Genomic DNA, 23,453 nt, shown 5'->3' on the forward strand with positions numbered 1-23,453 from the left:
ATAATTATTAATCAAACAAGAAAAGTTATCAATAGCTAGAAAAAGAAAACCATTCATGGCCAGGACAGAAAACACACTCGTATTAATGTGGAAACCATTACTAAATCACAGCTTATATCCAAAAAGGAACCAAAGTTATGATAAGAAACATTACTGGTTCTGTCAGATGATGATTTCATGTTAACTAGAATAAAGCAGAAGGATCAGATTATAAGCGAGTGTCTGAGACACACTGACCTTCAGCAGTCTTATTTAATTCCTGTTGGTTCTCGTCTTTTGATGATGTTGACAGGCTCTAGGTAGTTATAAGCAACAAAAAAATCCCTACCATTACTTGAAAGAAGTGAGCAGAGCAAAGAAATGCTAAACTGCACCTGATTTCCAAGCCAGTATTAAGCCAGGGAGGGGCAGCGAGGCAGAAGTGCAAGACCCCCGGGGCCGAGGGGTACAGCCCAACTATCACCGTCACCTGATCTACCAGTCCCGTGTAAGTAAGATCGATGCTCATGTGCCTGCCTCCACGGCAGACAAAACGCTGGTCAAAGGCAGGACTGGGACTTTCACACAGTTGTACCATCAGTACCTAAGACCACAGGGCTTCATCTTTCCATTAACTCTTTTTCATATCAAAAGCAACACATTCATCAAAACTGTCTCTAATAACCAATAAGCCAAACAACCACAAAAAAACTGAAAAAGGAGGAAATACACACATGCACACACATGCAATTGACAACCCAGCTACCACACAGCAATACAGTGTCCGTAAGTACCATAGTTACCAAAGGGCCTTGACAGCCTCAAAACTGGCTAGCCAGAGAACCCAAGCTTCATTCCCTGTGTTTCCTGTAAGTGAATTACCTCGGAGGGATCCGCTGAAGCTTTAATGGCGCACATCCTGTCTGCACTGGGAAAAGCAGCGGGACTGAGTATCCGGAGATGAGCTGCGCCAGTCACATTTCCATCCGAGTTGCTCGGAGAGCCTATTCTCCGACGCTTGGATGATAACTTTGCGGGGAACTCAGACTGTTGACATTCACCAAGACTTTCCTTTTTGGCTATGTACACAAAACAGAAACAACGCAACACAGGCATAAATATTTTCTTTTACAATATCATTTAAACATTGTGTTCATCGTAATAATTTTAGTAAAATGTAATGCTTGAGCCTAACAACATTATATCTAGTAGTGCATTTTTTTAATCCAAAAAAGGAAATCTAACTGAAAGGTAAGAGAACATGACTGCTAAAAAGATAACAACAATTTAATTATGGAAATTAACTTTCTTCAGACTTTAAAATGTACAAAGACACCCCAAAATAACATTTGCACTTCTGATACAGTATCTCATTCTATTTTAAAATTCAGAATGAAACCTTTTCTTTGGAATATTTTAAAAGATGTGTTTATGTTCTAATACTGGTTCTGCTTTGACTGTGTATGATTTTATGAAAAATAGAGCCACAATGTGCCTCAGTTCTTCCCAGCTGAAAAAAGGGAAATTAATTGTCTGCAGAATTATACTAATCATGGAAATAAAACATTTAAAAGCTCAGGTAAAAACTGAAAAATATCTTAAGTTACAAATTACAAATGACTGCATTGGAGCAGGCCATGTACTGCCGCGGTAGACAAATTGGATTCATCTTGAGTAACAGTGTCCTGCACACAAGGGGGTGCTGACATGTACTTGAAGATGGTTCAGGAAACCAAAGAAAATCACGTGGAACCTGAGGGTTATGATGACAGTAAGACCAAGATTTCTGTCTAATTCTGGTGTTCGAAATGCTTTGCAATTGGGAAAGGGAAAAGGACAGAAAACTCACCAAATAAACTACAATCTAAAAGTCATGGCAGAGGGGATAAATTTGGGAGTGTGAAATTTACAAATGTTAGCCACTATATATAAAAATAGATTTAAAAAAATTAAACAAAAGTTATGTTAAAGAATATGGCAGGTTGTTAAGATGCCAGATTGAATATATCTGTTTATAATATCAGGGTTGGGTGACTGGTATTCACACAAATGTTTGCCAAACCTCGTAATAAATCCTCTAAAAATCAAGGTTTGTGCACTCAAATAAATCCACCACATGCCCTCTTCTAAAGATGAAATGAGCTCACCCAGCTCTGACACTGTAACACTTCACACTTAACTGTGGCCACATGGAAATGGAAGGCGTAGGCTCAGGAATGCCTGATACCAGGTTTTTTTAAAGAGAAACCAGGAATCCAGGTCTTTGTGTGAAATGTCCCAATATTTAAATGTTAAGCTCCATTTAAAAATACAGCTCCACTCAGGAAAGACTGCTTTCGCAGTAAGGAACCAAATCTTTTTTATGTCTCAGAGGCTTGTCTAAATAAATAAGTCCGAATTGGCTGCATTCTTTCTACTCACTCGAGCCTGTGGTCTCGAACTTTCTTTCATTTTCTGAGAATTCAGGACACTCGGTCATTTTCTCATTTTCCTTTATGGAGTGAAAAGCCGACTGGAAGGCAGACATTTGCTCTCTTAAGGAATGAACATTTCGATACAGAACAGGGCTGCCCTATTAAAACGCAGAAACATAGAAGGCGTTATAAATCACACCAAATACAGGCTTTCTGAAGATCAGAGCTGGCTGATAAGCAGTGCAGCAGACAGAGCCTCCCCTCCCTTGAATCACACATTTTCAGTCTGAATATTCAGTGCGCTGCCGAAGCTTCTTTTCTCCTCTCTCCTCCCTCCGTTTTTAACCTGGGCAACAGCCGAACGGGCAGTGTCAACGTGGAGCTGCAGGCTGGCCAGTGCTGAGACTGACAGCCCGCGGGGCAGGCCAGGCAGGTCTGCAGTAGGTAGAAAGCACTTTAGAAAGGCACCCGGGGCAAGACACAGCCAGTCGTTTGGGGGCCAAACCCATCTTTAAAAGGGTTCTTTCCAGGGGAATTAAGGACTCTCTTTTATAACTGACAGCCCGTAGCCTGAGATAGCCTCAGGGAATCAGATTTGAAAGGGAAAGAGGTTCAGCAAAACATGTCTGACAGGCTGGTTTAAGAGACTACCTCCGTGCTGAGCCGTATGCGTTGTTTATATATGTTGGATACTAATCAAAAAACGGGCAAAAGAACTGAATAGACATTTTCCCAAAGAGGAAATGCAGATGGCCAAGAGGCACATGAAAAGACGCTCAGCATCACTAATCATCAGGGAAAAGCAAATCAAAACCACAAGATACCACCTCACACCTGTCAGAGTGGCTGACATGAAAAGAACACAAATAACAAGTGCTGGTGAAGACGTGGAGAAGAGGGAACCCTCATCCACTGCTGGTGGGAATGAACACTGGTGCAGCCTCTATGAAAACAGTATGGAGGCGTCTCAAAAAACTAAAAAGAGAACTACCCTATGGCCCAGCAATTCCACTCCTGGGTACACATCAGAAAAAAACAAAAACACTAATTCGAAATGATACATGCACCCCCATGTTCACAGCAGCATAATTTACAATAGCCAAGATACGGAAGCAACCTGAGTGCCCAGCCACAGATGACTGGATAAGGAAGATGTGGTATATATGTATGTAATGGAATATTACTCAGCCATGAAAGAGAATGAAACAGTCCCACTTACAGCAACACGGATGGACTTGGAGGGCATTGTGAAATAAGTCAGACAGAGAAAGACAAATACTGTATGATACTGCTTACAGGTGGAATCTAAAAAATACAAACTAATGAATACAACAAAAAGAAAGCCGATACACAGATGCAGAGAATGAACTAGTGACATGTGGAAAGCGGGTGAGGGGCAATGTAAGGATGAGGGTGAGAGATACAAACTATTGGGTATAAGACAGGTTACAAGGATGTATTGCAGAACAACAGGAATAGAGCCAATATTTTGTAAGAACTGTAAATGGAGTATAACCTTTAAAAATTATATAAAAAACATTTTTTAAATCAGTACTAAGAATTTTGTGTCTGCAAGTTAGCAGAGGGTTTACCCCAATAACCAACAAACAACAACCAAGAAACTGGGGAACACACAAAAGCACTGAATCCTAGAGATGGCGCCAGGGGGAAGGAACAGGAAGAACCTGCCTATTTGGAAATTTTACCAAAGTTTTGCTAAAAATAGCCTTTGCAAATCATCTGCACGACACCTTTGTCATATGTAGATCCCAGCGTAACTGACTCCATCCAAGCCAGTCTCCATCATTTCCATCCAGACACACCCTCTCCCAGGTGGCCCGAACAGGATACCCGCCCTCACGTGCACCCTCTCCCCTTTGGCATTCTCCCGCTACATCTTCCTGATGTCAGGGCGTCTTACTTCCTTAGAGCTGAAAGCCAGCCATTCACTAAGTCGACAAAACCAAATAGTTAAAAACGGACTAAGCACAGGCGCTCTCTGGAAACTCTGCTAATAGAGTTTCAGCCAAAGAGTCATCAAATTCGATTGATACTAGCAGGGCCAGAAGTGCCAGATGAATGCAAGCCATATGTAATTTAGTTCTGTTACCCACAAAATAAATTACTGATTAAGCTCTCTATTCGGTTCTCTTCGACCGCCTTATTATTTAGACTAACAGATTTCCACTGATTTGGAGGTTACAGCAATCTAAAAAATTACACCAACAGAAGGCTCGAGTATTTCAAGCATGAGCCTCCGTCCTCCTTGCTTGGCCCTGCAATAAACCTTTCTCTGCTCCAAAATAAATAAACACATAAAAATAAAAAAGTATACCAACAGGCAGAAGTAAAGGTAAAAGATTACCTCCCATTAAGATATTATATGGAGAAAAGCCAGTTAAAACCTTGAAGCCATGTCTGATGGTGAATTTGCTCACACGTTGATTCCACTCCCAGTTAAATACATCCATAAAGAAAACTCTGTTACACAACAACAGAACATTTAAAATTCAAATACGGTTGATGATGTCAACCTTTATGACACAAACAGCAGGTAACATTCAGAAAAAGCTGGTGGTCCACTCTTATCTACAGGTAAGAGACACAGAGAAAAGGTTTATCCCCAAGTCATACAATTTACCTTCAATGTACTTTTTCTGTATTTACATCTGAACATGGGAGGGTTAGGTTTAATGACCTAGGAGTTTAGAGCACTTGAAACGCTGCTTAAAACAAATGAAAGGTTCCCTAGTCAGAAATGTTCTTCCTCTATTCCTCATAGGAAAGAGAACAATATTCATACACAAAAAATCAGCGAAGCATTTAAAAATACACTGCTTTTTTGATGCTCTGTCTTATGACTTCTATCAGAAAGTCAGCCACAGTCTTTCTCTGTGCCAGAAACTATTCCAGGGGCTTGGGAAACAGAAGGAAGTGACCGAGCAAAAACGCTGAAAACATGAATGTAGTTTCAGGGACAAGAGGTGCTGCTGAGAAGGGAAAAAGAATGGGGTTCTGTAATGAAGGTGCTGCTTTAGCCTGAGTCAGGACCGCACTCTGAGGAAACATCTGAGTGGAAACTAAAACACTAAGTAAGTGGTGGTTAAGGGAGGGCCCTGAGGGAGGGAGGCATTCTGCAAGAACACGGCAGAACGAGAGCGGAGGCCTGAGATGGAAGTGAGTGTGGTAGAAAGAAGGCCCACGTGACCAGAAAACGGCAGCGGCTGGGCGCTGAGGCTAAGGGTGGGCAGGGCTCAGGTCAGGGAGGGCGCTGAAGGCTTCAAGATGGGGTTTCAGTTTAATTCAAGGCATAACAGGAAGCCCTGGGAAGGTTTTAAGCAGTAGAGTGGATGATCTGATTTATATTTAAATGTCTCTCTCTGACTGCTCTGTGGGATGATGGATGGATCAGGGAAGGAGGGAGACAAGGAGCGATGGTGATGAGTTTTTGCATTTGACACCAAAAGCAAAAACAAGGGAGACTATGTCGAACTAAAAGGCTTCTGTATGGCAAAGGGAATCATCAACCAAATGAAAAGCCAACCTACCAAGTGTGAGAAAGTTTGCAAGTCATATGCCTGATGAGGGGTTAATATCCAAAATATTGAAAAAAAAAACCCTCATTCAACTCAACACCTAAAAATCAATCTGATTAAAAAATGGGCAGAGGATCTGAATTGGCATTTTTCCAAAGAAAACAGACAGATGGCCAACAGGTACATGAAAAGGCACTCAGCATCACTAATCATCTGGAAAATGCAAATTAAAATCACAGTGAGATGTCATCTCACACCTGCCAGAAAGGCTAGTATCAAAAAGATAAGAGATAACAAGTGTTGGTGAGGATGCGGAGAAAAGGGAGCCCTGGTGCACTGCGGTGGGAATGTAAACTGGTGCAGCCACTATGGAGAACAGTATGGAGGTTACTCCCCAGAGTAAGAAGTACTGTATGATCCAGCAATCTCACTTCCAGTATTTAATCAAAGGAAATGAAAACAGTAACTCAAATAGACATATGCACGCCCACATTCAACAAAGCATTATTTACTTACAACAGCAAAGATGTGGAAACAACCTAACTGTTCACCGATGAATGACTGGATAAAGAAACTGCGGTATACGCAAAATTTATGGGACACAGCAAAGGCAGTGCTAAGAGGGAAGTTTATAGCTGTATAGGCCTTCCTCAAGAAAGAAGAACAATCTCAAATAAACAATTTAACCCACCAGCTGAATGAACTAGAAAAAGAAGAACAAAAATCCCCAAAAGGCAGAAGGAAGGAAATTATAAAGATTAGGGAGGAAATAAATAAAATACAGGTTAAAAAGACCATAGAAAAAAATCAATCAAACCAAAAGCTGGTTTTTTGAAAAAGTAAATAAAATCGACAACCCTCTGGCCAAACTCACGAAGAAAAAAAGAGAGCGCACAAATTAGCAAAATAAGGAAGGATAATGGAGAAATTACAACAAATAAAATAGAAATACATAATATCATATGAGAATATTATGAAAAATTATATGGAACCAAACTGGATAACCTAGAGGAGATGGACAAGTTTCTGGAAACATGCTGTCCACCGAGACTGAATCAAGAAGAAGCTGACCACTTGAACAAACTGATCACTACAAATGAAATCGAATTAGCAATAAAAAACCTCCCTACAAATAGAAGTCCAGGACCGGATGGCTTCACCGGGGAATTCTACCAAACATACAAAGAAGAACTCATACCAGTCCTTAAACTCTTCCAGAAGATTGAAAAGGAGGGAATACTCCCAAACTCATTCTATGAAGCCACCATCACCCTGATACCAAAACCAGGCAAAGACACTACCAAAAAAGAGAATTATAGGCCAATATCACTGATGAACATAGACGCCAAAATCCTCACCAAAATATTAGCAAATAGAATCCAACAACACATAAAAAAGATTATACATCATGACCAAGTGGGCTTCATCCCAGGGACACAGGGGTGGTTCAACATACACAAATCAATCAATGTAATACAATATCAACAAGAGAAAGGACAAAAACCACATGATCATCTCAATACATGCAGAAAAAGCATTTGGTAAAATTCAACACCCATTTATGATAAAAACTCTCACCAAAGTGGGTATAGAGGGACCATATCTCAACATAATAAAAGCTATATGTGACAAACCTACAGCCAGCATAGTACTCAACGGTGAAAACTCAAAAGCTTCCCACTAAAATCTGGGACAAGACAAGGATGCCCACTATCACCACTTCTATTCAACATATTCTTGGAAGCCATAGCCACATCAATCAGGCAAGAGAAAGAAATAAAAGGGATCCAAATTGGAAAAGAAGAGGTAAAAGTGTCACTATATGCCGACGACATGTTACTATACATAGAAGACCCTAAAAGGTCCACACAAAACTAGAGCTGATTGAAGAATTCAGCAAGGTAGCCGGTTACAAGATTAACATTCAAAAATCAGTGGCATTTCTTTACACTAACAATGAATCAACAGAAAAAGAAAGTAAAGAAACAATCCCCTTTAAAATAGCACCCAAAGTAATAAAATACCTAGGCATAAATCTAACCAAGGAGGTGAAAGAATTATACACAGAAAACTATAAACCATTGATGAAGGAAATTAAAGAAGACTTTAAAAAATGGAAAGATATCCCATGCTCTTGGATTGGAATAATCAATATTGTTAAAATGGTCACACTGCCCAAGGCAATCTTCAGATTTAATGCAATCCCTATCAAATTACCCAGGACATATTTCACAGAACTGGAACAAATCATAATAAACTTCATATGGAACCACAAAAGACCTAGAATTGCCAAAGCATTACTGAAGAGAAAGAAAGAGGCTGGAGGAATAACTCTCCCAGACTTCAGGCAATACTACAGAGCTACAGTCATCAAGACAGCATGGTATTGGTACAAAAACAGACATACAGACCAATGGAACAGAATAGAGAGCCCAGAAATGAACCCACAAACTTTTGGTCAACTAATCTTTGACAAAGGAGGCAAAAATATACAATGGAATAAAGACAGTCTCTTCAGCAAATGGTGTTGGGAAAACTGCACAGCAGCATGTAAAACAATGAAGCTAGAACACTCCCTTACACCATACACAAAAATCAACTCAGGACGGATCAAAGACTTAAACATAAGACAAGATACAATAAACCTCCTACAGGAAAATATAGGCAAAACATTATCTGATATACATCTCAAGAATTTTCTCCTAGAAGAAATAAAAGCAACAATAAACAAATGGGACCTAATGAAACTTACAAGCTTCTGCACAGCAAAGGAAACCGTAAGTAAAACAAAAAGACAACCTACGGAATGGGAGAAAATTTTTGCAAATGAAACCAACAAAGGCTTGATCTCCAGAATATATAAGCAGCTCATACGACTCCATAAGAAAAAAATAAACCTAATCCAAAAATGGGCAGAAGACCTAAACAAGCAATTCTCCAAGGAAGACATACAAATGATCAATAGGCACATGAAAAATGCTCAATATCATTAATTATCAGAGAAATGCAAATCAAAACTACAGTGAGGTATCACCTCACACCAGTCAGAATGGCCGTCATTCAAAAATCCACAAATGACAAATGCTGGAGAGGCTGTGGAGAAAAGGGAACCCTCCTTCACTGCTGGTGGGAATGCAGTTTGGTGCAGCCACTATGGAAAACAGTATGGAGATTCCTCAAAAGACTAGGAATAGACTTACCGTATGACCCAGGAATCCCACTCCTGGGCATATATCCAGAAGGAACCCTACTTCAGGATGACACCTGCACTCCAATGTTCATAGCAGCATTATTTACCATAGCCAAGACATGGAAACAGCCTAAATGTCCATCAATAGGTGACTGGATAAAGAAGATGTGGTATATTTATACAATGGAATACTACTCAGCCATAAAAACCGACAACATAACGCCATTTGCAGCAACATGGATGTTCCTGGAGAATGTCATTTTAAGTGAAGTAAGCCAGAAAAAGAAAAATACCATATGAGATTGCTCATATGTGGAATCTAAAAAACAAACAAACAAACAAACAAACAAAGCATAAATACAAAACAGAAAATAGACTCACAGACATAGAATATAAACTTGTGGTTGCCAAGGAGGCAGGGGGTGGGAAGAGATAGACTGGGATTTCAAAATTGTAGAATAGAAAAACAAGATTATACTGTATAGCACAGGGAAATATATACAAGATCTTACGGCAGCTCACAGAGAAAAAAATGTGACAATGAATATATATATGTTCACGTATAACTGAAAAATTGTGCTCTACACTGGAATTTGACACATTGTAAAATGATTATAAATCAATAAAAAATGTTAAAAAAAGTATAAAAAAAAGAAACTGTGGTATATACACACAAGGGAATATTACTCGGCCATAGACGAATGAAACCTTGCCATTTGCAACAACACGTATGGATCTCAAGGACATTATGCTCAGTCAGACACAGACAAATACCTTACGATCTCACTTACATGTATAATCGAAGACAAACACACAGAAAAGAAAATGAAAAAATCAAACTGAGCTCATACATACAGAAGAGAGACTAGGGGTTGGTTGGTGGGGGGTTGTGTAAAATGGGTGAAGGGGGTCAAGAGATCACTTTCAGCTATAAAATGAATCAGTCATGAATGTAATGTGCACCATGGTGATGGTAATAATACTATATTGTACATCTGAAAGTTGCTGAAAGAGAAGATCTTGACAGTTCTCATCACAAGGAAAAATATTTTGTAAATCTGTGTGGTGATGGATGTTAACTAGACTAATTGTGGTGATCGTTTTGCAATATATGCTCCTCATCTTTCCTCCACTACTGTTGTGTTCATTCTTGAACATCTCAATGCTAGATACTAAAACTGTATATTCCAGCAACTCTTTTAAAAAGTACAGTCATATGATACGTGTGGGGATGTGTTTATGTATATATGTGGGTGCATATCCTTAAGAAAAAAAATAAGAAAAACCAACAGCAGATATGGAATGTCACCAAACAGAAAGTGACTTAGTCCAGAGAAAGCTGAAACTGATAGGGGCTCCTTAAGGTGGTTTGACAACAAGGAACAAGGTGACTTGCTCCAGACCCCCAGAACAGCCCAGGTGTCTAAAGCATCAGGTATTTCTGAAACAAGGGCAGGACTTAAAACAGAAACACTGTTGAAGCTATATCATCGTCACTGGAAGCCACAGATCTCTCCACCAAGAGGAAAGGGCCTTTTTGTTTTGGGGGGAACAGGGATTTAGGATTCCATAAACAGCTAAGGATAGAAGGTCTTCTACCGAAAAGTTTGTCCCAGTCCTCTCAACGCCCTGTCAGACTTCCAGCTCTTTTCCACACTGGCCTTCCAGAGTTCTGGGGCTCATGTTTACACCCCCAGGAACTCCCTCAAAAAAAAAAAAAACAGATCTGCTAAAGAGAGAAGACCTACAGGATGCTGACATCTGGGCCTTCTTCCACTGGAAAGTGGTCCTGTCATCCTACATAGAAATCCACCAGCCCACAAACCCAGACCACGCACACCCATCTCCCAGTTTTTAGTGTCACATATTTAAATATGAACGTACAGTCAAGGATCACTAGGCATCTGAGAAAGAACTGAGCATGAGACAGAGGCTAAAATAACTAGGTAGCAAAATGAGACCCCGTGATACAAGGAAGAAAACTTTAAGAAAACTATAACGTCCTCAACAATCCACAATGAAACACAGTCCATTGTGAAATTATCTAACACCAGGAATAGAGCTTCCAGAATGAAAAAGCAGGCCATGGGTGTCCAAAGAATGAAGGAGAGAATGAACAGGATTATTCAACTCGGTACACTAAATATAACAGAGCAATGCCTTCAAAAGTTCGATGGAAAACACATCCAGCCTAGATTTCTACACTAAGACAAACCAGAATTCAAGTGTGCTGGTAGAATTAGCTTTGTCAGGTGTGCAGAGGCTCCAGAAAAATGAGGTAGTAAACCAAGAAAAGATATGAGGTCATAGAAACAGGAAATCCAAATGGGAGAGAAAAAGGGAATTACCAAGGATGGTGAAAGGAAGTCAGACAGTGACAGCTGTCCAGCAAATCTAGATGACAGCCGACAGGAGGAAGACAGGCACCAAGAAACAAGAAAAGAATCGATCAACTCTTAAGGGTTACAATTCCATGAGACTCTGGGGATTCTCAAGATTACATGATAAAAGACAAAATTAAAAAAAAAAAGGTACTTATTAACTACAGGAAAAACAAAAGCCGTGCATGAAAAGAAATATGACCATAACACACTACACAGCAACTTGTGAAAAACATCTATACAATTAAATGATGCAAACTAAACCCTAATTTAAACAAAAATTATAATTGGCTATATTGGAAGGACGGGGAAGGGGAAAGTGTCAGGATAGCTACGGCTGAGATGTGAGAGAGCAAAATCCTCGTTTTTCACAGAAATAACAATGACAGCAAATTGAAATACACCATGTTCCAGGCATAGTTGTAGTAAGTCTTGTGTATTTACTAATTTATTCATCCTCATAAACCCTTGCTATACTATTATCCCCACTTTATGCATGAGGAAACTGAGACAGAGAATTCAAGTAACTTGTCAAAAGTCACATTAACTAATACTAAACTCAAGAATCAACCCCCAGCACATGCCATGCTCCTATCTACTCCAGCACAGTTCTCAGTAAGTCTAGAAAATTGAGCACACCGAAGACTTAGTTCATGTTGGTTGTCAAGAGGATTTTACTAGCTTTTTCAGAACTGTAGACACTTCCAGTGCAACACAAAAGATGCAGTTCAACAAAAATTTCTTAAAGGTTAGTTGTGATGTCAAATACAAAATCTTATCAATCAGATTTTTTCACTGGTAAGAAATATCAGTCTTTCCTTGAAGTGGCAGGTTCACTGCTCACTTTTGAGAAAACACCAGCCACATTCCTGAGTCCACCTGAAAGTGTCCATCAGTCACCCTTTCAAATAAATATGATGTTCCATGAAAAAAGTAGCTAATTCAACTCACAGCTCAGGCACACCCACGATTTTTTCTGGAAACATCCAGCATACTTCTGTATGTACTTGGGACGTGCCTGATGCCTGCTTCCCACTTCATCACACATAGGACTCCAGGGTTGGAAATTAATCAAATGTACAATTTGTATTACTTCATCAAGGATGTTATGTGAAACTGCCCTTATTATTATTTCCTGTGAGTGATGGACAGGAATGAAGCTAAAATGACAGTCTGGTGTCTTCAGTTTCACCCACCATTGCTTTTACACCAGGAATGCAAACATCAACTCAGTGAAAAACGGCACATTATATCTTAGTGCTGTTTCAAAAAATAGTTTTCACCTCGTGGTCGTCTTGGATGGGACTCAGGGATTCCCAGGGATCTGCAGATAATCTGAGAAGCCCTGCACTGCACTCTACAGCTTCATGCAACACACTGCGTAAAACCTAAACATAAAGAAGTGGCAATAAAAATAGCTTTTAAAACAAGAAGGTGAATCAATACTAAGAGTCAAAGGAGGGCAAGCCAGAGACCGTCTTTCATAGTAAGCCGAGTACTATTTGACTTTTTAGAAGCATGTATTACACTATTTGGATAAAAATCTGCAAAAATATCTAAATACTTCCTCATCAACAGACAAATAATTTGCTCCTTTCCACTAGGTTATCCCAAAGACATTTGGGGAGGCATCTCTTGCCCCTCCAAGCCAACACACAGAAGTCACAAAAAAATTAAGACATAGACAAGATATGAAAAGAAAAAAGTTGGAAAGCACTGTCTCACCTCATTATAGATGTGAATTAGAAAAAAATTTGCAAAATAAAACAGAAAAACACCTCCACAAAGCCATTTCTATCCAAGACCTCAGAACTCTTAACAGATCCACACTCAACATTAGCATTTATGCTAACTGCACAATCTCTGCGAGACACAAGAGAAAATATTCTCTCTCCAGATCCAAAACAGACGAGGTGCCCTGGACAGTAGCCATGCTGTATAAGAGCTTTCTAACAGAGCAAAATATTCTCCTAGAAGAATTCACGGCGGAACTTAGAAGATCATACCTGAAAAGGGGAGTTCTTGGTCAAAGACGCATTCTTTAAATTCCGCTGCTGAGCAATGAAACGAATTAGATGGTTTGTTTCAGGAGAGCCCCGCACGCCAACTGTAGAGCGTCGTCTGGATTTCTTAAGGTAGGATGATGACTCTCCTGGAATGAGAACTTTCTTTTAAATTGGAACAAAACAAGGCCATCATCAGTACCCGTGCCCTAAATACCCGTGATATATCAGCCTGAGAACATGACAGACACATGGTACAGAAACCTGAAATGAAAACCAGAGGCAGAACTGTTCGCACACGATCGGTTGGGGAGGTACCTGTTTTGTCTACTGCTTATTCCATGCTCCTGGAGTAGTGTCTGGCACATAGACGGTGTTTATCAAAAAGTGGTGGAAGAAGTGAATGAACACACTTGAATTAATAAGTCCCGTTTCTGTTTGCACAGGGTTGGGCAATGGCTTGCTTTGGACTAAGACTTTCTCTTTTTCTGCATCAGTCATATCCCCAGCGATGATCTACCCTTGGGCACATACTCTCATGTCCACAATCGTTCAAGTTTCTCTCAGATTCCCATCTCCCTTCAGCACACTACCTTGAAATTCCAGGCACAAGCCTGAACACACAAGCTAAATTTAGCCTTATGAAGGTCCAAGAGGGACACTCTTGAGGAGAGAACACAGAACGGCACGCCTCTTGCTTCCATCTGCATCATGTATCTAGTCTAGTGCCCTGTGACTTTCGAGTCCCCCCTTACCCTCCATTACTAAATGCTCTTCTCTCATTCCATTCCCTTCATTTCTTTCTTCTCCAGCTAAGTCAGACTTCACAGGTGATTTTCATTTCTACTCCTTAAAGGAAACTAACTAGCCCAAGTCAATTTTCTCTGTGATCTTGAAAGAGGCACACCCTAGTCTTTCAATGTCACATTTTCTTAATTGCTCTATAACTTTCTTATTTTTGCCATAGAGGACCAGAAAATGTACCACCATTGACAGCATACACACCCCTGTATCCCATGTGTCAGGTGAAAAAGTGATTCACACACATATTCTCCAGTTTTGGCACAGAGCACAACTGTGACTTAGGGAATTATGCTGGGTGCCCTGGGGCTCTGGTCTCCCTAATCCAGCAAATCTGAGAGTACTAAGTACTACAGTCCTAAGAGAGACAGGGTAGGTGAACAAAACAGTTTAGTTTAAAAAGTTTTGAAAGCATGGCAATAGAATGATAACTTCTCTTACCTGAAGAGTTCTTTACAAAGCTTTCAGGTGTAATCCCCAGCTGCTCCACAGTTACTGTGGAAAAGTTCAAGGGTGATTTAAAAGTATCTGATGTGCAACGAAGAGGGGTCACTTCAGCTGCATACTTGTGAGGGGTTACACACTCCCCATTGCCCAGAATGAAAGAGGTATTTTCTGAAACAGACAGCATATTTTAAGAGCTAAACATCATTATCAAGATAAATATCTAAACCTTAAATTTCAAAGAGAAAACAGATCCCTACTTACCAGCATTATTAACAGCAGACTCTTTGGTTTCCAGGGGCTCGCTGTCTTTTGAACTAGTATCCATCTAAAAAAGAGAGAGAAAAAAAGAAAAATAACCCCACCTCTCCAAGATTAATGTTATTTGACCAAGATCCCCTTTTTTAAAAATTTTTATTATTTTTTAATGGAAGTACTGGGGATTGAACCCCAGGACCTTGTGCATGCTAAGCACGCTCTCTACCACTGAGCTATACCCTCCCCCTAAGATGTACTTTCTCTAGGATATACAGAAGATTCTCTTTCAAGACTAAATTCTAAATCTATGCTGGCACGAAAACAGATGTCAAGAGTGTGCTTTTGGAGCTCAAATTTAAGAGAAACGGAGGAAACTGCTGTTCGGGATGAAACAAAGCAGCAGATCCCACACTGTAAGCCAAGGCCTTTCCAGCTTGGTGAACATCTGAATCACCTGGGCACCCTGTTAATGATGCGGCTTTAAGTGTCCCCCCAAATTCCAATCCAGGAGGTCTGGCTGGGCCCCACAAATCTGCATTTTAAAAAGCACGCGGGTGATGCAACACAACGAACCAGCCCTGCGGTCCTGCTGGATCTGAAACCCCAAGCAGGCCGCTCGCCCCACCTCTCGCTCCCACAGCTGGGCTCTCCTCCCGCTCGGGTGAACGCTCCGCCGGGGAGCGGAGTGGCCTTCGTGCCTTCTCAGACCTCGGCTCTTTGATCCCGAAGGTTCGCTCGAGAAACCGACTGTTGGCTGCCAAGCAGGCCGCCGGGGGCTGCCTGGTCCCCGGCCGACGACACCCGGACCCCGAGCCCGGCGCTGCCGACACCGTCCGCTCCTCGGCCGCTGCCCGCCGCCGGATTCAAATCGCCAGCCCCGCCTCCTCGGCGTCCCGTCGTTACTCAGCGAATCAATACGCCGCCGCCGCCGCACGTGGGCGCGCGCTCCCGGAACCCTCCCGGCCTGTACCTCGCTGTCCCAGGAACAGGAGTGGCTTCGTGGGCTCCGAGAGAAACTACCGCTGGCCGCAGGTGACACACTGACCAGAGACACCAGCTGCTGTCCTGTGTCCGCGCGGACTATTTTGTGTGCGACTCTCGCGGAGGAACCCTTCGGTTGGTTTAGCCCCGCCTTCCGCTTTTCGATTGGATGCTGTAAACTTCGAAAAGAATCATTGGACCAATCGTGACAGAACGACTGGATAGCTCTTGCCCAATCAGACAGTCCCGACGGCAGCCGTTTCCTCTGTGGGCTGAGCCGGGTGGGAGGGGTTAAAGTTGGGAGGCGCTGACTGGTTTGGATCACTTCCCAGTGCTCCACCTCCCTCCCTCAAACTCCGCCTTCGTATGCAGATAAGCTCTACCTGGTGTTGGCTTTGCGCCTGCTCAGTAACGCTTTGAGCCGCCGTTCGGCTCCAGGTTCAGCTCTGATTGGCTGATAACCCTTCCCGTCGGCTAGACTGCAGCCGCTCTTCCCTCCTTCCACCTGGGCTGGATTAGGAAGAGCCCACCCAGCGCAGGCGATGATTGGCTGAGTTCTGGCCAGCACTGCCGGATGATTGGCGAATCTTAGAGTCAGTCTGGGGGAGGTGGGGGAAGGGCCCCAGGCTGACTGAGGAGCCCAGGGGCGGGGTGGGAAGGAGGACCGGCCAACCCCGGGGTGTGGGACGGAGAGTGCGTGCCTGTGGGTGTGTGTCTGCAAGGGAAGGAAGGTGGCGAAGGGAGGAGAGTCCGGGTGGAGGGAGGGAGGGGAAGGGCGGGAGAAGAAAAAGGTGGGAGGAGAGCCAGGTGGGAGGGTGGCGACTCACTCAGGACCCAGTGAGGGCAGCGCGATGAGGCGGGTGACCCTGTTCCTTAACGGCAGCCCCAAGAATGGAAAGGTAAGGGGGTCGGGAGGAGGCGAGGCGGGCCGGGCTGCGGGGGCCGGGGCAGCGGAGTGCGGAGCGGGCTCGCGGGGCAGAGGGCTGAAGTTGGGCAGAGGGGCTGGGAGCCGGGAGGTGGGCGTGCGCCGGCGTGGGGAGAGGGCGTCCGGGAGGCGGCGGCCGCCGGGTCCCCGCGGCCTCTTCCCGAGCCTGCCCTTGGACTCCCCGGCTGTCCTCGGGACCGGCGCAGGTCGGCTTGTGCTTAATCGTCCCCAAGCCCAGGTGTGGGTCCTGGAGAGCCGAGGACTGGGAGGGCGTGGGGAGGGCCGCTGTCACCTGTGCGCTGGATGCGCCTCTTCCCGCCTCCCCCAGGACCCCGCTGCCCCCTACCCTTGGCTGGAGAAGCCGCTGGTTTCCACCTTCCTGCTGAGTAATGGTCTGCTCCGGAAAGTGGTGGTAACAGCTAAGGCACGTAAGGTCGATCAGGTGAACAGAACTAAACTTTCAGTGGATAAATACAATACTCTGCTATCCTAGGTCGATTAAAAGGATTGAAAATTAGTGACATTTCCTTCGTGGTTCCCCCCCACCCCTTTTTAGGAGCCCCAAGTCCCGCCGCTGCCAAACTTATGTACTCGCTTTATTATTTCGCCTTATTTTAGTTGCTTAGAGGACTGGGGACAACAGACTCAAGTTGCTTGATTTGCTATGACTCTTTGCTCTGTCAGGCTCCTCTGGAGGGTGTGGTGATAAATATTTTTCCAACGCTGAAGCAAGCCAAAATGAGTCCTGTTCCTTCTCAGCCGCTCGCCCCACCCAGGAAAGTTGTTCGGCTTCTTTGGAAAATTTGTTCATGGCAGACATTTATAGTGTGGCTAAAAGACACCTAGAAATAAATAAACCTTAGAGTCTGAGGTGGAGGCAGATTGGCCTTTACTGTCTTATTGGACAGAATATTTTGTTTCCTGCATATTTTGGAAACATTGTAATATTTTAAATAGTGTAATTGTGCCACGGTATTAAAAAAAAAAAAAGGCTTTCCAGCTACCCAGCAATTTTGAGTAAACGTGCTCTAAAAATTTAAACCACACCGTAGTTTGTTGACTAGAATTTTGCAGTCTTCTGGTCTTTGAGATTTAATCCTCATATAAAAACAGCTGGCATAAATTCAGATTCTCGAGTTTTCATAAATGCCACTTCAAAATAGGCTTCATGAGAGTCACATTATTTCTGGCCATTTGCTAACTTCTTCCAAACTTGTTTTTGTCTGTTAATAACTACTACTGGTAATCCAAAACGTATAGTGTTACTTGAAGAAAGATTTAGTATATCCAGTGTTAAAACTGTAATATATTCTTGAAAACAGACCTCTGGTTGAACCCTGTATTCGACATTTCTGCTGTGTTATTCTATGAAAGATAAGCTGTTTGGACCCAGGTGTAAATATTTAACTGCTCTAAATCTCTTCTGAAACTACTGAATTTTGTTCTTGTCAAAAATTGGCAGGGTCAGTCTTTTTTAATAAGTTTTTTTTAAGCTGTCTAGTTTTGATTGGGTTATGTTTTTGGATTTAAAATTATTTCCTTGAAAAACATTTTGTTCGAGAATCTCAGAAGATTGGGGAAAAGACTCAAGTAACTAAAGATGTTTATGTTACAAAGATCATAAAAACCCAAACTGGAAAATACTGGTGTGATTCAGTATTAAAAATAAGTCATGCCATAATCCTTACTCTTAACTGAAAAACATGTTCTCTGCCAAAATTGTCAGTGTTTCCTCTCCTCTCCCTTCAGCTAATTAAAAAAATAACATTATAGTGACGAAAGAGAGCAGAATAATACATAACAGCCTGCATTTTTATATAAATAGTGACTGTTTAAGCCAGGATTGGCATGATCTTGACATGATCTTCGTGAAGCTGAAACAAAGCACTACTTAGAGACTGAGTTTGGTTTCCTATCCACCAGTTGGAATATGTGTCATTTCATTGTCTCCTTATTTACGTAGATTCTGTTTTTGTTTCCTGGCTGTCAGAGTAATGCCTGTTTTTTTCAAGTAAGTTTCCTTCATTTAAAGCCTGTTCAGTGGTTGCCAGACTGGGCCCTGATGCCTGGGGTGGCACAGAGTCACCGAAGGGGACATCACATGCTCACCACGACTTTTCCATACACTGAATGAACATAAATGTGACCTAGTGAGTGCTATCATGTGGAAGAGAGGGCCATGCATTCTCTAAAACAGCGTTTTCCAGAGTGAGATGGTACACCCAGAGGGTGTGCAAGAGGATTCAGTAGAGTTTAAGAAGAAATATTATACCTCTTATGTATCTATTTTACTTAAAGATATAAAACAGTATCGAGGCTTGATTGTTCCAATCTGGAAAGACGCAGGTGCGTTCGATCACTGCCTAGGTGAGCTGGCCTCAAGTCTTCGGAGAGAAAGGAGTGGGTTCACCTGTGAAAAAGTTGATAGCGACTTCTTCACTGGTTGGTTCCCTTTGGCATATTGTACTGAAGCTTACAAGTGCCGGGTTAAGACTTGTATGTATCCTGTTTTAAATAAATTAACCCTCATCAAAATGCCGAGTGGCATTACAAGATTCCTGCAAAAAAAAGATGCAGATTGAAGACAATGTTAATTTTGCAGGCACAAGAAAGCCACCAGGAAATAGCAGAGATGCCACTTCTAATTAATATAAACTATCAGATTTTTTAAAACACAGTGGATCTCTGGATCTGAGAAAAGGGCCAAAAATGCCCTCTTTTTAAAGAAGACTACGTGAAGTCCTACTTAATAACTGCTATTAACGATTTACTGTTAGGAGCAGTTAAGTGTATATTCTTCTTTGAAATATTAGCCCATGATAGGATGTCATCCCAATTAGCGAACACTTATAAGTATTTTCCAGCACACAAAGACCGTCAGATTTTTTTCCTTTTTTTTTTAAATGTTTAAAGTCAATCTTGTATTTTCCAAAATTTCACTAAATTTGATGATAAACATTTTAAGGGATTTTGACTGGTTGATTTATAGTCTTAAGTCAATGAAAGTCCTCATATCATTTGGGAAACATTCTTCCTGACAGCAGTGTGTACTTTATAAATAAGTAAATAAGCGTACAAATGTTTGAGCACACACCCAAAAATGTGTCACACTTGGGTTACATTGTAAAAAAAAATCTGAAGGCCATACCTAAAAATTGGGATCTTTAAATGTCAATTTTTAAAAATTGCTCTAAAAGAGTCAGTCAGGTTTGACCTTTTCATCCTTTCTCTATATGCCTCAGAATTCCTGATCTCTTTTTAATATTCTCTGTTAATGGTTGGCATTCAGGAATTTGAAATGAGGACTCAGACCTCTGAACGCAGTGAGTGGCTTCTGAGCAACCTGATGACAATTCAAAGTTTCAGTGCATCTTGGACATAAGTTGCTTTTTTTTTTTTAACTTCAGACTATTCAGCAATGAGCTGTACAAGTCTTATTCATCCAGGCAACACTTAGTGAGTACCATCTTTGTATGAAGAACACTGCAGACATAGTGGGATATGAAATCTATCTTAATTCTGTACTGATGTTTACAGTCTTGGTCCAGAACATCACTGTGTTCTTCTGGCTTTGATATTAGGTGAGAAATGTGTGGTTGGTATTCAGTATCCAGATTTGAATTCATTGTGTTGAGTTGAAGAAAGGTGAAAAGTCTATGTGAAGCTTTGCCTATTGAAATCTAAACATCATTAAGAAACTTGTTCAAATTCAAATGGTTTAAAAATGTATTTGATACATATCAGAGAATACAGTAAAGAATATTAATATGCATAGAAATTAAAAGGAAAGTAATGTAACAAATATCAGTAAACCTAGCACACAAAACAAGAAATAGCTCGTTACTAAAAACTTAATGTGCTCATCACTTTCCTGTCTCCCTGCTTCTCCCTTAAAGACAGCCAATTTCATGAATTTTGTATTTCTCTTTGCCTTTTTTTTCTTTTTCAATAAACAGTTTTGCCACATATGTGTCTATAACTAAACTGTATATTTCTTTGTCTTGTCAGCTTTGGGCATATCATATCCTAAGTTGGCATCATATAAAGTCTTTTTGGACTTGCATTTTTCATTCACTGTAATATTTCCAAGATTTCATCCGTAATATCCCACCTAGTGAAAGTTTAGTCACTTTCATTGCTTTATAACAGTATTCCATTGTATACAGGTACTATCACAGTTTATCCATTCTCAGGTCCGTGGACAGTTGGGTTGTATTTTATTTTGCTATGAAATTGACACTGTGGCCATGAATGTTCCTCTATATCCTGGTGCACACGTGTAAGCATCTTTCGAGGGCAGTGGTTGGCAGGTTTTACCACGAGCTGAAATCACCTGGAGGGGCTGAGCTGGGCCCCAGCCCCGGAGCATTAGATTCGCTAGTTCTGGGGTAAGGCTAGGAAATGGAATTTCTAACCTATTTCCAGGTGATCCTAATGCCGCTGGTCTAGGGACCACACTTTTGAGGACCACTGGGCTAGGGTACATATGTAAGTTGTAATTATTGGATGTTTGAATGTTTCATTTTTTTAAATAATGCCAAATTGTTTTCCAGAGTCACTGCATTAACTTTATACCCCACCAGCATTGCATAAACCTTCTCATTGATCCATATACTCGTCCACATTTGCTGTTGTCTGACTTTAAAATTTTTGGACTATTTTAATATTTGTCTTTTTGACCTAGGGTCATCTTTTTTAGGAATGAAATAATTTTAATTTTTAAATATGTTAAGACTGAAAGTGTACGTAGAGTAAATTGATTCTATATTTAGTTATTAACTGATTGGTAGGTTAGTTGGATAAATCAGCTGGCATAAGTCTGAGTATTTATTCATTTTGCATTATATAATAGATAATTGTGGGCATATAAGAAAAACATGTTTTAAATACATGTGCAGGTTTTACTTTTAAAGTTGAATAACATAAGTTATAATTTGAAAACAGTGTTTAAAGGCAAATTAAAACTTCATTAAACGGGCATGTCCTGCTTGGCACAGTATATACCATTTACTTTCCTAACTGGTGGATAGCTAAATTTCAGTGGGACCTGAAATTTAGAAAGAATTAAGTTAGATAGTGGTGTAATACAGTGGTCATCAACTTTAATAGACGTGCTTCTCAATTTACTCCATAGGATGCTTCCATTCTAAGTACAGTGCCTAGGTTATTAAGATGGATAATCACAGTGGCATGGAAACCGCATGTCCACACTAGGGAGTGTAACTCACATGAAGCAAATACCGACTGTAAGCATGATCGTTTTATAAATGCTCAGCCTCTCTGAGGACTGAAGTGACCTTAGTAAATACCAATTAGAGCTCATGTCTGTGATATGCAAAATTTCCATTGCTTTTTTTCCCCCAAAAGAGTTGATATAAAATGAAAGGTAAATGTGCCAGTCTGTTTGAAACGTTCTCACCAACTTAAAGTCTTTTCCATGTGTATCACATTTTAAAATCTGATATTCTGATTGGTTTATATCAAAGACAGATTTTGAGTATTACGTCTGCAGTAAACTTCCATCTTATTTGTGTGTTATTTGTTTTACTATGCTCGAGAGAGTCAAGCTAAAGTGATCTTGTTGAAATACAAATGCCAAAAATGCCTTTCAAATGAGAAAGAAGTATGTTTGCCCAGCTTAAGGGAAAATTTTCAAATTTGCAGTACTATAAGATTTTTTTGCTATAATTTCACTGCTTTTTTATCAAATTGATGGCCCCTTGATTATTTCATTTAAAGACGAGTGTCAATTACTAGATTACTTCTCAACTGCTAAAATAATTCTATGTTTTACAATATAGTATGTAGAGCAATAGAGATCTTAAATTACAACTTTTCCCCCTTCCTGCATAAATAATACCAATGCACTGTACAAACCCTTGAGAACAAAAAACTCACAAGAAGATAAGTGAACCTTAATTCTACTATCCAAAGATAGCCACTTTGCATTGTTACATGAGCATCACTTTAGAATTGCATTTCTACTGTGTACTTTGTTTTTTAACTTAATGTCAGTGGCAAGGATTTAAATATAAGTGACACACATAAAACACGTGTCCTTGTTCAACACTGAACGCAATGAAAATTTCATCTAGCGTTCAAGAAACATTTATCAGAGACCTACTATAAAGCAGATATTAAGGCGCTTAATTAAGGGGGTCCTTTTTAAATTGGCTGTGGTCATTTTCTGCATGTCAGAGATTTGAGGAGTCCGCAGGGATGGACTTCTTCAGTGCTGCTCATTACCATTATAAGGGATAGTTGGTTACCTAAATTCACAGAATGAATAACAACTATTTACAGATTAACATTTTTTATTAAACCTTTACAGTCTGGATTGAAGATCAGATTAGAAAATACTGGTGAAATGATACATTTTGTTCGATACCGTTAGGGCTAATGTAAGTGGTAACAAAATAAAGGTGAACTCTGTTTGTATCTAGAATGTGCTCCTTAAAAGTTTGCAGCCTACAAAGAAACACCTGGGGTGCTTTGACTGCCCTGAATTTGCCAAACCGTATGTGTGATGTGTGGGTTGAGT

General features: G+C 40.9%; 2 protein-coding genes across 6 annotated transcripts in view; one reads left to right on the plus strand and one right to left on the minus strand.

The window, feature by feature from the left end:
* CDCA2 (cell division cycle associated 2) overlaps positions 1 to 16,563 on the minus strand; it is a 45,006-nt gene extending 28,443 nt beyond the window's left edge. Inside the window, exons 1-6 of one of the 5 annotated variants that reach the window (XM_072952678.1) lie at positions 16,371 to 16,563; positions 15,013 to 15,076; positions 14,746 to 14,919; positions 13,507 to 13,652; positions 2,401 to 2,551; positions 862 to 1,058 (exon numbers count right to left, since the gene is read on the minus strand). In XM_072952678.1, the coding sequence (XP_072808779.1) occupies positions 862 to 1,058; positions 2,401 to 2,551; positions 13,507 to 13,652; positions 14,746 to 14,919; positions 15,013 to 15,076 (732 nt within the window). In that variant the 5' untranslated portion in view covers positions 16,371 to 16,563. Of the gene's footprint in view, positions 1 to 861; positions 1,059 to 2,400; positions 2,552 to 4,758; positions 4,849 to 13,506; positions 13,653 to 14,745; positions 14,920 to 15,012; positions 15,077 to 15,631; positions 15,932 to 15,976; positions 16,235 to 16,370 lie in introns of those variants that run through there. The other 4 variants (XM_072952677.1, XM_031692529.2, XM_072952676.1 and 1 more) reach the window with 4 other exon arrangements.
* A 138-nt stretch (positions 16,564 to 16,701) lies between these two features.
* Positions 16,702 to 23,453, plus strand: part of KCTD9 (potassium channel tetramerization domain containing 9) — a 28,179-nt gene continuing 21,427 nt past the window's right edge. The window contains exon 1 of the mRNA XM_031692528.2: positions 16,702 to 16,886. Coding sequence (XP_031548388.1) covers positions 16,839 to 16,886 — 48 coding nt within the window. The 5' untranslated portion in view covers positions 16,702 to 16,838. The remainder of the gene's footprint in view (positions 16,887 to 23,453) is intronic.

The sequence above is a fragment of the Vicugna pacos genome, chromosome 31, assembly GCF_048564905.1.
Source record: "Vicugna pacos chromosome 31, VicPac4, whole genome shotgun sequence".
NCBI lineage: Eukaryota > Metazoa > Chordata > Mammalia > Artiodactyla > Camelidae > Vicugna > Vicugna pacos.